Source organism: Musa acuminata, chromosome BXJ1-6 (genome assembly GCF_036884655.1).
Source record: "Musa acuminata AAA Group cultivar baxijiao chromosome BXJ1-6, Cavendish_Baxijiao_AAA, whole genome shotgun sequence".
NCBI classification, from domain to species: domain Eukaryota; kingdom Viridiplantae; phylum Streptophyta; class Magnoliopsida; order Zingiberales; family Musaceae; genus Musa; species Musa acuminata.
Genome location: NC_088332.1, coordinates 23208521 through 23224104, shown reverse-complemented (window position 1 = coordinate 23224104; position 15584 = coordinate 23208521). Strand labels below are relative to the sequence as shown.

The following is a 15584-nucleotide window of genomic DNA, read 5'->3' as shown; positions in this document are numbered from 1 at the left end:
TTGGGGCTCAGTCTCCGAGCCAGACTCAGGCGGTGCAACCGCCCTTGACACAGAGGTGCAACCGCCTGGGCTCATCTTCGAGCTCTGCCAGGCGGTGCAACCTCTCCAGTCAGGAGGTGCAACCGCTTGATCCCGGAATTCCGGGATTTGATCGTTTTGAGCTCCAAATTTGAATTGGGTTGGGGCCTATAAATACCCCACCCATTCAACACTGAAAAGATACAGACCTAGACCGAATTCTTGATCTTTTCTGTGATTCTAAGAGCTCAAATTTGTGTAAAGTCCTAAAGTTATCCTCTTTCTGTTCTTCAAGTCTCGAGTTGTAAAGAGAGGAGAGAAAGGTCCTGTAAGGGTTGTCTCCTGAGCCCATCAAAAGGAGTAAATCTGTAAAAGGGCAGTTGGCCTTCGCCTATTGAAGGAAGGCCTCTAGTTGACGTCGGTGACCTCGTCGGTGGAGGAAGCCAAAAGTGGAGTAGGTCAAGACTGACCGAACCACTCTAAATCTCTGGTTTGCGTTTATTTTGAGCACTTTATCATTACTGCAAACCTCCTACATAGCTACTGCTCTCTGCGCCTTTATGAACAAGTTTCTAAGTGCTGATCTTTCCGAATCTGCATTCAGACGTAAATCGGTGTTTTCATACATTACAGTTTACGTTTACATTTTGATTATGCAAAACTGTCTTCTGCGCTTTTACGAACGAAGTTTCTAAGTTCAGATCCCTTTAAAACTGTGTTTTTGATGTAAACTGCGCAAACTGTGTTTAGACGTAAAACTATGTTTTAGACGTAAACTACTTTTAAACGTAAAACTATGTTTAGACGTAAAACTGCGTTTAGACGCAAACTGCGTTTAGACGTAAAACTACGTTTAGACGTAAAACTGCGTTTAGACGCAAACTGCATTTATCCGTCTGAAGCCTGTACCGCAGAAATGATTTTTAGCAGTGTTTGGCAATGTCGATGATCGTGAATTTAGACCTTTAGAAAAAGATTTCTTTATATCGAAACGATGTATATGACTTTAAAGGAATGCAAATCAACTTAAGAAAAAGAAAAAAGAAATATACTATTACTTCCCTTTGGAGTATAACTTGCGTTGTTGATTGGAATCAGTCGTCGTCAGTAGAAATTGATAGACGAACACTGCAAGATTTGACACAGGTATTCTAAGTGATTTGATGTGCTCAGTTGGAATGATATCCACGTAATAATGGAGAAGACCTACTAGCATGGCAACAGTAGAGGAGATATAGAGAGGGGAGAAAGGATGGGAAGAAGAAAAAAGAAAACAAGAAGTTAAATTAATAAAAATGGAGAGAAATTTCTATGTTAAAATATTAAAAATAATATATATATATATATAATTAATTAATTAATTAATTAATTAATGGTTTGGCTATTTGAACCACCAATCTGATGTATGACCACTATGACTACTATGCAAACGCTTCACCAAGCAAGATATACTCCAAAGGTCTTACCAACAATCTGATGTATGACCACGGTCATACTATTAACGGTTTTACCAACAATCTCCATGATTACCTACAAAATTATAGAAAACGATCATAAAAATTAGAACATCTGTTAGCCTATAGCCACCCGAGCAAATTAAATTTATATTTTGGCTCATAAAAGAAACAAATCATGGATGACGTTCACGTGCAGCTTTTAGAGTTTTTGAATATTTATGGCTATTTGAGTAAATTACCTTAACCAACAATACGATTCCAAGTAGTTCAAAAACTAACATACTTCCCACCTTATGATAGCTAAATTAAAAAAAAAAAAACTAGGATCATAAGTCTGGACATGCAATCATTTGGACAATATGAAGAAACAGAGAACACAGATCCTCGAACTTATGATTTTCCCATTCAAAACTTACGCTAGTGGCAAAACACTATGGTTTAGAATTGTTCTGAAAATTAACTACTCATCCCACCACCTATAATGTAGAAGATTATGCTGATTGAATGGTAACAGTTATGTCTACAAAATCATGTAGTTTCTAAACACTGTCTACTTCTATACAGAAGAGGCATAAGAATACATAGGTACATAACAGAAACAAAATAATAAAACTCACTAGTATGTACAATATGAAGCTTTCTGCATCATCTCAAAGAAATTAGCATGGAAGCAGACTTCCAACCTTTGCCGAATGAAGAACATTCTGTAGCTTCCCACAAGGCCATGCAATTAATTATTGTCAGGGTCGTAGGCCACAGTTTGATTTGAACTTTAAATAACACAGCGAGTTCAAGTTCTGCCACTTTTGATCTGTTCAACCATGCTTCTGGCCAATTGCTTTACAATCTTAAGTGAAAGACAAACCAGTAGAGGGTGTGGTTGCTCTACCCATGGAAGTCCTCGTAAGAAGATGCACCAGAGGAATCACTTTGAAAAGGTGTGGTTTCTCTTGGAGTCGATGGGACTGAATCACGTTGCAGTGTCAACCCTTAAGAAGATAAAGAATCAAAAAACAAGTTAGTGAGACATCAAAGAGAGTGGCCATTCTGTGCTTGATATCCTAGAAAATAAAGAACAGAGAAAAATGCTAATAGAACTCTTCACTTATGCTAGCAAATAATGGGGATCAAAAGGATAGGGTAGTTGCTATGTGCTAAATACCAATGAAAACCAAGAATGGAAGAAAAAATGCATGAGGTTGGTAAAAGGCACTAGTGGAAAATGCTTGCAGCCCATTACTTAGGTTGTTGTGTGTGTGACAAATGAAAAAAAAAAAGGAAACCATTTAACAGTCAAGGTATTTGTTTCAACCATTTTGTTGAGAAATCTGTTGGATCCACAACCATTTAAATTTGGCCAGCAGTGAATTATAAATGTGAACCTAGGTTACATTCGAGAATACCTAATCCCAAGGTTGATGTCATGAACACATTGTTGCATCACAGATGGAAAATGGTACCGGGGGAGAGAAAAAGAGAGGGTGTTGGGATGAGCCATCGGAAGTGATAATTCTAGCCCTCCAACAAAATCTAAAATCTAGACTACGACAAAGTATGAAATGTGGAGGTGAAGGCCTTTTTCAGGAACCATGTTTAACTTGAAAAGGTCATTTCTATAATAAACAAAATGAATGTATTGAAACATAGAACTACCTGAATTCTTTTGTCCTCTTGACCGGAACTTCTTAGTGTGCCGCCTTATAAGCTTCTTAGCTTTTGTTATGGTCAATTGTCTGGCAAATGGAGAGAACTCAACATCACTCTCGCTCCACTCACCATGATAGTCATTTTCTGCATCACCTCTCATAGTTCTCAGCACGAATGCTTTAGCTTTGCGCCGCTGAGAATTGAAAAGCCCTCTGATGGAAGTGACAAAACCATCACCAGCCCCATCACTTGGCCGCTTAAGCCAAGATATAGGGAACTGATCAGATTTTCCAGGCTGACCTCCATCACTATCACTGAAGTTAAGATCAATCTCAGGAACAGAATTCTCATGTACCTCTCGGTGGCTTTGGGCCTTATCCTTGAATTTCTTACCCTATATGAGAAAATGTTGTGACAAAGTTGAATGGTCTGATTAACATATCAAGCACAGATTATTTGAATCCAAATATTAAAAAAAATCCAAATTAGTTATACATGTGATACATGTAATTAACTAGAAGAATTACAATTAGCTAAATCTTTTCATTATGCATTGCCGCTAAATGCATCTAAAGGTATCATATGATGTTTACCACTTATTCTAGTTTACCATACTTGCCTGCATGCCAGTTACTGACTTCAGGACTCCCCAGATAATATGTTTCTTAACTCGCGAAAATAGCCTCCTCCAGGTGCCAGTAAAATCAACACGGTGAAAAGTGTCCATCAGCAGCCTCAAATCATTAACAGCAAATCTTGATCCCTCATAAGTAACGAGTAACTCAACCTGTAAGGGAGTAAATCAGAAATGAGAATTAAGTAATCGACATTAGCAACAGCATACTGAATTGTCAATATTGATTTAGATGTCAGAAACAACCAACCTGGCTTATCTTGATATTATGAAATTCCATCATTTTTCGGGCTCTAGCTCTTTTTTCATCTTGAGTTTTCCCTACTCGCTTTTCCTCATGAGACAAACGACCTGATTTAACAGACTTTGAGTCTTTTGGTTTATTTCTGGATGTTTCATTAGCTGTGTGCTGATTTTCTGACATTGAGTTAAGAGGCCCACTTTTTGAGGAGACAGTCAAAGATTGAACTTGCAAAACAAGCTCATTGGCTACAGACTCTGCCACATTTTCTTCCCATGTTCTATCAAATGAAGATGTTCGCCTAAGTTCTGGATTTGAACCACATACCATATTTGCCTTTAAGCTCTGCAACTTAGAGACCTGCAAACAAATCTCCATTTAAGGAATATAATAATAATCCAACTGTGTTATTTCATAATGATGCATGTTGTGAAACTTCCAACACTTCGATTAACCAAAATTGATAATTGGTTACACATATAACACAAAGTTCAAAAGACATCATTAATAATGAAGAAGTTGAACTATGAGCATTTTTTAAAATAATAATTTCTTGTTAAAAAGTTGAGCATAAATTACCTGAGAAGAATCAGCATGAACAGCAGTGTGAGTAGACCCAACATTCGCCGACATAGCTGCAGTTGCACTCAGTCTACCTGAAGCCTCAGATTCTCTTGTAGATTGGCTAGTTGAAGCTCCTTCAAGGCCACCAAAGTTTTTCCTTGGACGTCTTGAACCAGCAGTCGTGGAAACTTTCCAGACTTCCTTTATTTTTTTAATAGAAACACAGCAAACTCAAAGTAGTTTATGAGAATATCATGGACATATAATAATGAATAATTTACAAACTATGACTAACCTGCCGTCTTTGTGAATCTTGTTCTTCTTCTGGGAAAAAGTAATCCCACATCATTCTGTACATAGTTTCAGTTAAATAAATCTTCAATGGATAGATCTCCACCTACAATGATTATTTGTTAATAGAACAGTATATAGTGTTAAATATTATATAAATCCAAGAAAAGACAATAATTAACTCTTTTTTCTAGAGATTAAACTGTTAAAAATGTGAAACCACAGAATTAAAATGAGTTATATTCTCACATAGAGAAAGCAGAAAGCAATCATACAAGTAACTTGAACACTACAAAGCAAAAGATGTACATGCAAGTATAAACATGATGCTTAAAGCTTATATAACAAAAGAAGTTTACGGACAAAATTCACGCAAGAAGCAATCAACACAGAAGTCATTCTAAGAAGTGGAGTACAAAGCATGGAATTCAAGTTCATCTGGTTCGGGCTCAGCATGGAATTCAATTTACCCATCCGAACCTAAACCGAATCATGGAGCAGCCCCATTTTGGGCAGTCCAGTCTGGTCTGCGTAATTAAAAAAGAAAATGTCAAAACCATCTAGAGATCGCGAGTCCTCTTCTTTGTACACGCAGAGTGCGTGAGCCCTTTTCACTGTACATGCGGGCGTGCTGCTGCCCACTGATTCGGCACCCATCGTGTGCCGCCGACCTTGGGTATGCTTTCTCCTCTCCTCCTCTTCCTGTACCTCACTGTTTCCTCTTCTTCCTTCCTCTTTCTCCTCCACAGCCTCCTCTTCCTCCTCATTTTTCTCCTCCATTGCCTAGTCCTATTCTTCCTCCACCACCTCCTCCATTGCCTCCTCTTCTCCCTTGCTCCTCGCTCTTCCTCCTTCCTCCTCTTCCTCAACCATCTTCTCTTCTTCCTTCCTCTTCCTCCACCTCCTCTTCTTCCTCTTCCTCCTCTTTCCCCACCCCCTCTTTTTCTGTCATCTTTAGTACATACCGGTGTATCATGTGTTGGTATACTAGTGTACCAGTTTGGCCAGGAATCAGTAGAGTATGAAATTGCATTCGTTGGTACAAAGTGAAGGGATGATCAGTTCATAGTCAGTTCAACTGAATGGATATGAGTAGCAAGTATCAACTTAATTTTATAAGTCATGTGCAATTCTTTACACGAATATAGAAGATTCACAGTGTAACTATATTTTATGACTATTTTGGTTATGGTCTTAGTAACTATAACTTGATAATCTTAAGTATGGTATATATATACGCATTAACTGTTTCACATTCACAAAAAAATATATATATGTTACCAAAAAAGGAATGACTCTTTGCTTCGCATCTTATGAACCATGATGCTTCCTCTGTTCGAGTAGATCCAAAGCACTCACCAAAATGCTGATCTAAAGTGAAGGTTATCTGCAATGGATTTTTTTAATTCTTGAAGGTTATTATCATTGGTTGTTGTAGTAGAATATGGCATTTGAGTTCATAGGATGGGACTTAGCAAGCACATGCAGATATGGCACCACTGTGAGTTTGGGTCATAGCAGCAGCTGCAAGCTCAAGCTATGTAACCATATATTGACTTTGGTTAAGATTTAGGTCCATAGGAACAGTTTAGCCCAATCACCTCATTACAAAACACAGTTTTTCTACAATGCTCAGTCCTACAAAAATGAAGAGGAAAGGCTTTCAACATCCTCCACTTGGATAGGATACCTACTTATGCTCCATTTTTATCATTGATGGGATGGTATTGTATCACTTGATTAAGGCTGATACTAAATTAAGGAGGAAGAAAGATATCAAATAAGGGAGTGAAATGTTTGCTGTTATTCAACCAATGATTTAAAAAGCGCTAGGCGCCAAGGTCCAAAAACGCCCGAGGCGCTAGGCGCTCGCCCGAACGAAGCAAGGCGATAAAATATAAAAAATATATAATATAATTAATATAATTATTTAAATAAAAATATACTATTAAATTAAGAAAATCGAGTACAAAATCACAATGTCATATTAATAAAAAGTCTCAAAAATCAAAACAATAAAATTTTACATCAAATCTATTGAGTTGCTCTGTACACTTGTCATTTATTCTGAAACCTAACAATAATTTTAAATAAATAAAAATTAATAGTATTAAAATCAAAATAATATATTATTAATCTAAAAAATAAAAATACTATTATTAGTATACAGTTAGCAGTATACTATTAATATACTGTTAACAGTATAGTGAGAAGAGTGTGAGAAGACCGAGGCTGCTAAGGCAACGACAGCGGTAGTGGGAGCGGGAGCGGCGAGCGATAGCAGGAGTGGGAGTGGGAGTGGGAGTGGGAGCGGGAGCTGCGAGCGGGAGTGGGAGTGGGAGCGGGAGCTACGAGCGGCGAGCGACGATTGTGGCAGCGGCGAGTAGCGACAATGGCAGCGACAGCAGAGAGCAACGACAACGGAGAAGAAATCTCGACGACAAAATCATGAGTGTTAGGGTTGGGGAAGTTGGGGAAATCGTGAGAGGGAGCCTATCGATGATTTTGTTGGTTCGATTGAACCAACTAAAGCACCGAAAACCGAACCAGACGTAAAACACTGGTTCGGTCGCCTGGTTTAACCCGGGCGCTCGCCCGAAGCGCCCGACGTCTGGGCTCGGGCGAGCGCCTAGGCGGCGCCTCGTTGAAGCGAGGCGCTTGGACATGAAGCGAGGCGCTCGGGCCTCGCCTCGCCTCGCCCGAGCGCCTATTGAAATCACTGTGTTCAACAGTATTATCCAGAAATCAATTTCAGCTAAAAGGCTATACTAGTATCTCAGTTTTCGATTATTCCAGTATTGTCCTTTTAATAAGTTATTCACCTGCTTGGTTTTAGCAATCATCTGGCCTTTGCTTTCCACAATTTGTATTTTTTCTCCTCTCCATTTTCTTCCCAACTCATGCATTCAAAGCATTGAATATTGTGGAAAGAAAATATATGGATTAATCTTTGAGACAACAACTGGTTGGCATGTGCCATAACTGAATTTAAGTTTGAGGCCCAAATCAGACTCATTGCACCCACAATGATGCATGACTGTAGGAGCAGACAGTAGGCAAGATATTAGCAGAGAAAGGTTTTATAATGCATCAAGGCATTATACTTTAAAATGTATTTCAACCAGTTTTGGTTGAAACCAGTAGAGTTCGACCAAACTAGGCTAATTCTAGAATTTCAACTGGTTTCAACTGCAACCAGATACATTCCTTAGTCAAAATCAAGCACTTCATGTACCAGACTCTGGTCAGCCACCTGGTACAGGTTATATTATAAACTAAAAGCATGTGTACTTGTTTTATGTCAGAAGAATGGAGTTGAAGTTTTTTCTTTTATCAATGCTTAGATCATGGGTTTTAATACCGCCAGATACAGTTTGATTCGGGTAATATTTATTGATTCGATAGTCTACCAATATGTTCAAGTCTGGTACTACGAGTACTACCCTGTATGGGCCTTGTACTGGGCTTCCTGCCTGGTATATATACCTGGTAAGGGCCTATGCCAAGCAGCAAGCATACCAACCTTGATGAGACTACGAACTAGTCATTAAGGCTTGTTGGGTGGCTATCAGCAGCCCCCACAAGTCCCTTCTCCTCACAGTCTCACTGCCTCTCTCACTCTCATTCTCTTTGAAATTTCTCTGAAAAATCATCTAATTTTCTCTCAACTCCCTTACAAACTATTGGAAGATCATTTGGGGTGGTTGATTTGCACAAGAAGAAGATTGAATCTCAAGAATTTGATAAAATTCTCTTCAAACCAATATAAATCCAAGCCAAACTCTAAGATGGTTTCATGCAATCAGGTTAAGGTTTATGATTATTTTTCAATATGTATCATAGACTAGGGCTAGATGTTCAAAATTGAAGCCTAGATTCTTGTAGATCACAAATGAGCAACCTTGAATTGCAAAATGGTTTGAACTCTGAAGAGGGATACCTATGCAGATGAAGATATTCTTTTCTAACATCCACCTGTCATCTACGAATACCAATGACAGTCAACCAAACATAATTGAAAAGTGCAATTATTAATGCAGGCAAACCAAAGAATTATTTTCCATTTGTAAATGCAAAATCTGTGGTTGCAAATGACACTAGTTATGAGAAATGGAAAAACCTTTTAACATATTTATATGAATTCTACAAATTCAATTGTTTATATCTGATTAACCAACGACTACATTTGTTTGACAAAATGGCATATTTAAAGAAGATCTGTAACAAAAAAATATTGAAAATTTTGATAAAAATATGCTAATAAATATTATTAGGACTTCTTACAAGCTTCTTATGCTATTTCATTAACATAATTGTAAAATTCTAGTCAAGAACCTATTGGCGCAAAACAATAGAAAAGAAAAATTAATTTACTCAGCTAATCCTTTAACAGAACCAGCATATGGATTCATAATATAATGCCAATGGTCACACAAAAATTAATAAAACAATTAAAGAACTAGCTATATTTGATGGGATGAATTTTGGGCAATTGCAAAATAACAGATATAAAAAATATCAGTGTCACTCTAATGAAAATGTTAGGATTAATGTTTGCCGGTATATAACTTATAAAACATAAAGCATTTACATTCTAGAACACCTAGGGAAAACTTTATCTTGAAGATAAAATGAGAACTTGTTGAAGGTGGTGAAAGTATGTTCAAAGGAATGGTGGTGCAAGGAAAGGTATAGAATGACGTTAAAGAAATATTGATCCTACTTTGAAGTGTAATTTTACCCTCAGTAGGGCTCAAATGTGAAAAGATCCTCTATAGCTGAAACCAAATAGTTGAGACAGAATTTTAAAGATGCTCTATAGTTGAAACCAAATAGTTGAGACCAAGAATTTAAGTTTTGGCCTGAATGCCAAAACATGTATGTTGATATGAGCTAGTTAATACTATAGATAGACCTAATTTTGACCACTTTTGGAAACAATGTGAGGGATGGAACGAAAATGATGGTAGTGATGTCTGACAAAATTGCGAGAAGCAATTGTAGTGGATGAGAATGAAGAGAGGAAAGATAAATGGTGGTCGCCAAAACAATGGACGTTCTTGTAATGAAGTATGTGAGTGCTCGGCTAAAAGGAAGAGATGAAATGGTGCATTAACCTAAACAAGTCAAGAAGGGCATGAAAGTGATATACAGGAATGGGATGTGCATCTTCTGCATCATACATAATTCCTCTATTGGCAATAAGGTCAAATATGCTTAAGCATCTACAAACTATACAAGTGTAACCTGGAAAAGTTCAAGAGGTGAATTTCCATCCTTTGGAGCACCTTGCTTGGCATCCACTCGAAGCATTACATTTCTGCATTGACATTTTGGTACTTGGATATCAGTGGAATAGATAAAAGAAAGTTATCTTTGTTTTCCATAATTAAATAACATCAACTTATATAAGGGACCAAAATAAGTTGAAAGAATCATGGTCATAATTGTGTCAAAGAAACAAAAGATATCATATATTATTATCTTAAGAATACACTAACATCTCTATGTACATACTTGTGAAAAAGATATCATTAGAAAATGAAGATTCTGTATTTTTTTTCACGATTTAACACAGCAGAACGCAATCATAGTAGATAATAATTCATTAAAGTTTAAGTTACTGTTCTCACAAATTCGCTAGTTTAGAAATTATTATAATGAAGCATGACACATAATTCCAGAAGAAAGCAATATGCTATCTTTTTCAATATTCATTATCATGTATGCCAATGAGTATCTAAAAAATGTACACAAGAAAATACTATTGGAACTAGATAGAAAAAAATTAGTTATGATTTTTCAATAATAAGAATTTCTAATTACAGTGAAATGTGACATAGAATAGAAGCAGAATTATTGTTTTCTTCTTTATTGTTGATGGTTATGTATGCTTTTTGCTGATACCAGAGAGCTGAAATAGCTGCAAATGATGGTAAAATCTGCTTGGACTTAGACTTGTTGCCAAACAATAATATCTACCGAATCCTTGATTCTGAAAGAGGAAGACAGCAGGATCAGGATTAAGATGCCCGACATAACTGACAGGTCACTCAACAAAACATGTAATGAAAGTGAAAAACCAATTAATCAATTAAACAAAACACTATTATATGGTTCTTTGTCTTCCTTGAACTTTTAGATTTCTAATGAAATAAAAAAATTGAGTTGCTCATTATAATTTTTAGGATTGTGGCCATGGATTTCACTTTCGGCCAGTTAACGTTTGGTATTTACTAGTCTGGGTGTGAATCAAGATGCAGATTGCTCTATTTTGGGCCGTTCGATTTTTCTTTTTGCAGATGTATGTGTGGGTTTTCTCTTATAAAAGGGCCTGAGACAAATATTTAGGGCTTGATTTTTTATTTTAAAAGGATTGATTTGGATGCTTTTCCCTTTCTCCCACTTCGCAATGCTGCACGATTGTCACTACACGTTCTCCCTCTTGTTGTCACATGGTTGTTACTCACTGCTTGTCACCCACCACCAACCGACAACCTCCGCCACATCTCTAGTATTTCTCTTTCTCCTCTTCTCCTTCTCTTCCATTTTGCCTCCTCCCTGAGCCTCATCTCAAGTATTTCTGTCTCCTCTTATTCTCCTTCTCATCCTCATCCTCTTCTACCCCCCACTCGGTGATGGCCTTCACCTCATCCCTAGTATTTCTCTTAAATACTTCTTCCTTCACCCTTTTTTATCCTTCCTCCATCTCCCTCCCCCTTCCCTTATAAAAATAGTATCATGGTACATGCCGGTGTACCATGTGCTGGTAGATCAGCATTAACCAGATCCGGGTCTAGTACATGAAATTTCATTCCTTGCTTGTTGAATGTATTGTTATCTGGTTGTGGCAAACATGGTTCCCCTTACCAGTCCGTACCAGTGTACCGACTAGTTGTCGGTATGGTGTGTATCGAGCTATACCAAGCTGTACCGAGCATACTGACATACGATATATGGAGACATATTGATGTACCGCTTGTATCAGTCCCCTATCGGACCGGTACATACCACGTATATTGAACGGTACGGTGAACCTTGGTGGCTAGTATATATAGAGTACACAGTTTTTAAAACCTCGTAACAAACAAGGCAAATCAAAAAAGTTTACAAGTGAAAGAAAAACACTTCCACAGATTTTGAGATATAATTAGTGTAGCACTAGTTAGATATAATTAAGAATTTTCTAAGGTAGATTGCATGCCATAGATCAATCAAAACTTTTTGGTACATTAACAAGGTAAGTTAATCTAAGTTGAAGGCTTCAAAGTCAACACAAAATGATCGAAGAAATGGCAAAAAAGCATGTCCTAAAAGACACAATTATTAGATGTCATGAGCAAGGTTCGCAATACTGTACCGTACCGATGTTTCGACCTGGGTTCGGTACCGGTACGGTACGGTATACCGAGCGGTACACCCAGGTGTACCGAGCGGTATACTTAGGTGTGCCGAGTACTATAGCTCTGCTACAGTGTTACAGTGCACTCGGACCAGTAACAGGCGGTCCGCGTACCGGCAACCTGTCGGACCGGTACGTACCGCCCGTACCGGGCGGTACAGTTCGGTACTGCAGACCATGGCCATGAGAATATTTTCACACGTGAACCCTACACGAATACTGCATTAATCTAAAGTAGAGTCACATTGAGGACCCTGAACCATCTTGGTGGTAGGAGCAAGATCTAAAATTGGTATTATCATATTCAAGGTATGCAATTTCGAATAATACCGTCCAGTATGGGCGGTACGTACCAGTCCGTCAGCTGACCGATACACAGACCACCCGTTACCGGATGGAACGAAATATATATATATATATATATATATATATATATATATATATAAAAGGTGACGTCGCATCGCCTTTTTCAGTGGCATCGCCAAGGCGACGTGACGTCACCTTTTATAATAATATTTATATATAAATATATATAATCTTTTATATATATATATATATATATATACCGAGCGGTATACCGAACAGTATACCGCTTGGTATACAATATCGTACCGTACCGAGCGAATGTCGAAACTCCGGTACGGTACGATATTGCATACCTTGATCATATTCTACATCAAATTTATTATTATTAGAAATTACGTCTTGTTAATGTATACATTTATTATTTAGAATTTATATACAATATGTGGTCCTTATATAATATGCTTTTTGCATAATTACTTATTGTTTTTTAGACTGAAACCACTTCGAATTTATATAATTTGACTGTCTAAATAAAAAAGGTTAGAAACAACCCTAAACTAGGTATTTTTCGGATTCTGACGGGCTCAGGTCACTCGAAACTGGTACCACAGCATACACTGATGTACCATGTGTTAGTATATGCTGGGTTGGATTGGACCAATACTGGTGTTGTACCAGTATTGGTATGGGCCATACAACCAAGCAAGGTTGCCATACCAAGCTTCTCAGGAAGCATACTAGTATAGAAAAATACAAAGTGGTGAGCCTAATCAGAACCTTTTTTCTTTAACTTATGATAGTTGTCATAGTTTTCTCTTTGTTCTTTCGTTCTTTCTGCAACTCTCTGTCTCTTTGTCCTATTCCATCTTGTCTGAGTCATTACCTCCTTCCTGTATGCATCCTCATCCTCATCCACAACCTCTCTTCCTCCTTTGTCTCTTCCTCCTCCACCTCATCCACCACCTCATATCTCTCTCTTTGTTTCATCTGGTTTTGATACAATATGCCCCAAGATTTCTTGGCTATATATGGTTGGAAACAAGGTTTGAAAGGCATCACATGAGCTGTTCCTCTCTTCCTCACATATGTGCTTCCTCCTCCCCTCCTATTCCACCTCATCCTTCTCCCAGCTACATTATTGTAGCCACCTCCACTCCACCACGTTGCCGCTACCACCTCCTCATCCTGTACTTCCTCCGATCTTTATGCCTCCTCCACCGCTACCTCCTCATCTTCATCCTCTTCCTCCTCTCCTGTTCTATCGCTTTCTTTTTAAAACTATAGGATAGGAATAAAATTTAAGACTGAAAACACCAATAGAATCTAAGATTTTAGACCAACAAGAATGTGGCAAGTATATAAAGGACAACTCTCGTAATATATAGCAGAAGAATGAACTCAATTAGTTTTGAAGGCTGTAAAACTTCAAATTGTAAAAGATTTTCAATAGATCAAGTATTCAATGGGATGAGGAGATCGAAAAATAAATAAGGAAAATATGAATATGAAACTATTGCAAAAAGATAAAAAAATGAAGATATATCATGTTGTGTGCTGGTGCCCTTTAGGTTGTTCTAGTGTCTGGAAAAGTGTTGGAATAAACATACAATTGTCCAAGACGAGCATGATTAGATATATGTACGGCACCAAGGAAATTGATTGTACCAGTCAATACAGTTTGGTACTTACCAATCTGGTGAAGCGTAGGTATGTACCAGTCTGACAAGAACCAATACTAGACCATAGAGGCCAATTGGATCAATATTTTTTATTGTTTGTTCTGGTGGTACCATGTGTAAACCTGGTATTCGACTGGTTTTTGAAACTGGAGTTGGAACAAGATTTAAAATTTTGTTTCATGCCATCAGAAACAATAAAAAAGTAATTCCATTCACAAGAAACTGAGATATAATATTTCGGGACACTCTGAACATACTCATAAAACTAAGCTAAATGTTGTGAAAACATAAACCCTAAAAAAACATTACAATGAAAATATGATAAAATAGAGATCAGTCTGTGCAGGTAAACAATGTCTCCAGGTCATTGTGTTTTGAAGCATCTTGGTCTTGACATGAGGATAGCCAACCTTAGAGTGACAAAGGACCTTTAGGACCCTTCTTATTGGATGATTGGATCTAACTTAGCAAACCAGTTGACCATTTGATTGCAAAAAGAATTCCTGAACAAGCTCTTCTTCAAAGACAATTTGACATTTATGTCAGTCTGATGACAATAAGCACCATTAGAGTTCCCTTCACTATCATGCTGAGAGTATAAAGGGTAACCTAGATTAGCAGTCATCATTGACAGAAACACCTACCCACCTCAATAGGACCATGAGCATTGCACATAACTGATATGTTTGTATCTTGTCAAGTTCTATAGTTCTATGGATATTTTCTTTATTTCTTATTTCTTGGTGTTCTTCTTACATTATCAACTTATTTAAGCATATCACATACTGCATCATGACACTTCCACATACTGGCAGCTCAAGGTTGACACAAGGCATGCTTCCAACAAGGCAATTTTGGTCTAGGAAATATATTTTTTAATTTCTTTGATAGATAAATTATTTCATAGAGGTACTTTTGTTTCCCTTTCGTGGCACTAAATTTTGGGTTCATCTAAGTCCAGTCACTAAATGCCTATTTTTGGAAGATTAGGGCAATACGTGACCTTTTCTTATTCAACATATCATGTTACATCTGCTACAAATGAGATCATCCTTTATTCTTTACGTGTAACACTAAACATGAATAAAATGGTCAACTTTCGAAAGTTAAGAAATAATACTGCAGTACAAACTGTATTCCCTCTATCTTTATGTTATTTTTCACTAAGATTAGTTGAAAATCATTTCTCAATCATGAAGCTTCTTCTTCCTGTAACTTTTCTTTGGCACTACAAATATGGATTAAATTTAACATAGAATTTTTCACCTATATACACATATACAATGATTCTGTTTATACACATAAAACAAATAAACATATAAACTTATATAGTTCTTCGCATTGG

At 37.3% G+C, this 15584-nt stretch overlaps 1 protein-coding gene across 3 annotated transcripts in view; it reads right to left on the bottom strand.

Annotated features, from left to right (window-relative positions):
- Window positions 1-1954: 1954 nt before the first annotated feature.
- Window positions 1955-15584, bottom strand: part of LOC135676630 (protein SABRE-like) — a 72540-nt gene continuing 58910 nt past the window's right edge. For 2 of the 3 annotated variants that reach the window (XM_065188017.1, XM_065188019.1), the window contains 7 exons: window positions 10100-10172; window positions 4857-4958; window positions 4577-4762; window positions 4007-4357; window positions 3742-3909; window positions 3129-3516; window positions 1955-2464 (listed from right to left, as the gene is read on the bottom strand). In XM_065188017.1, coding sequence (XP_065044089.1) covers window positions 2361-2464; window positions 3129-3516; window positions 3742-3909; window positions 4007-4357; window positions 4577-4762; window positions 4857-4958; window positions 10100-10172 — 1372 coding nt within the window. In that variant the 3' untranslated portion in view covers window positions 1955-2360. The remainder of the gene's footprint in view (window positions 2465-3128; window positions 3517-3741; window positions 3910-4006; window positions 4358-4576; window positions 4763-4856; window positions 4959-10099; window positions 10173-15584) is intronic. The other variant, XM_065188018.1, reaches the window with a different exon arrangement.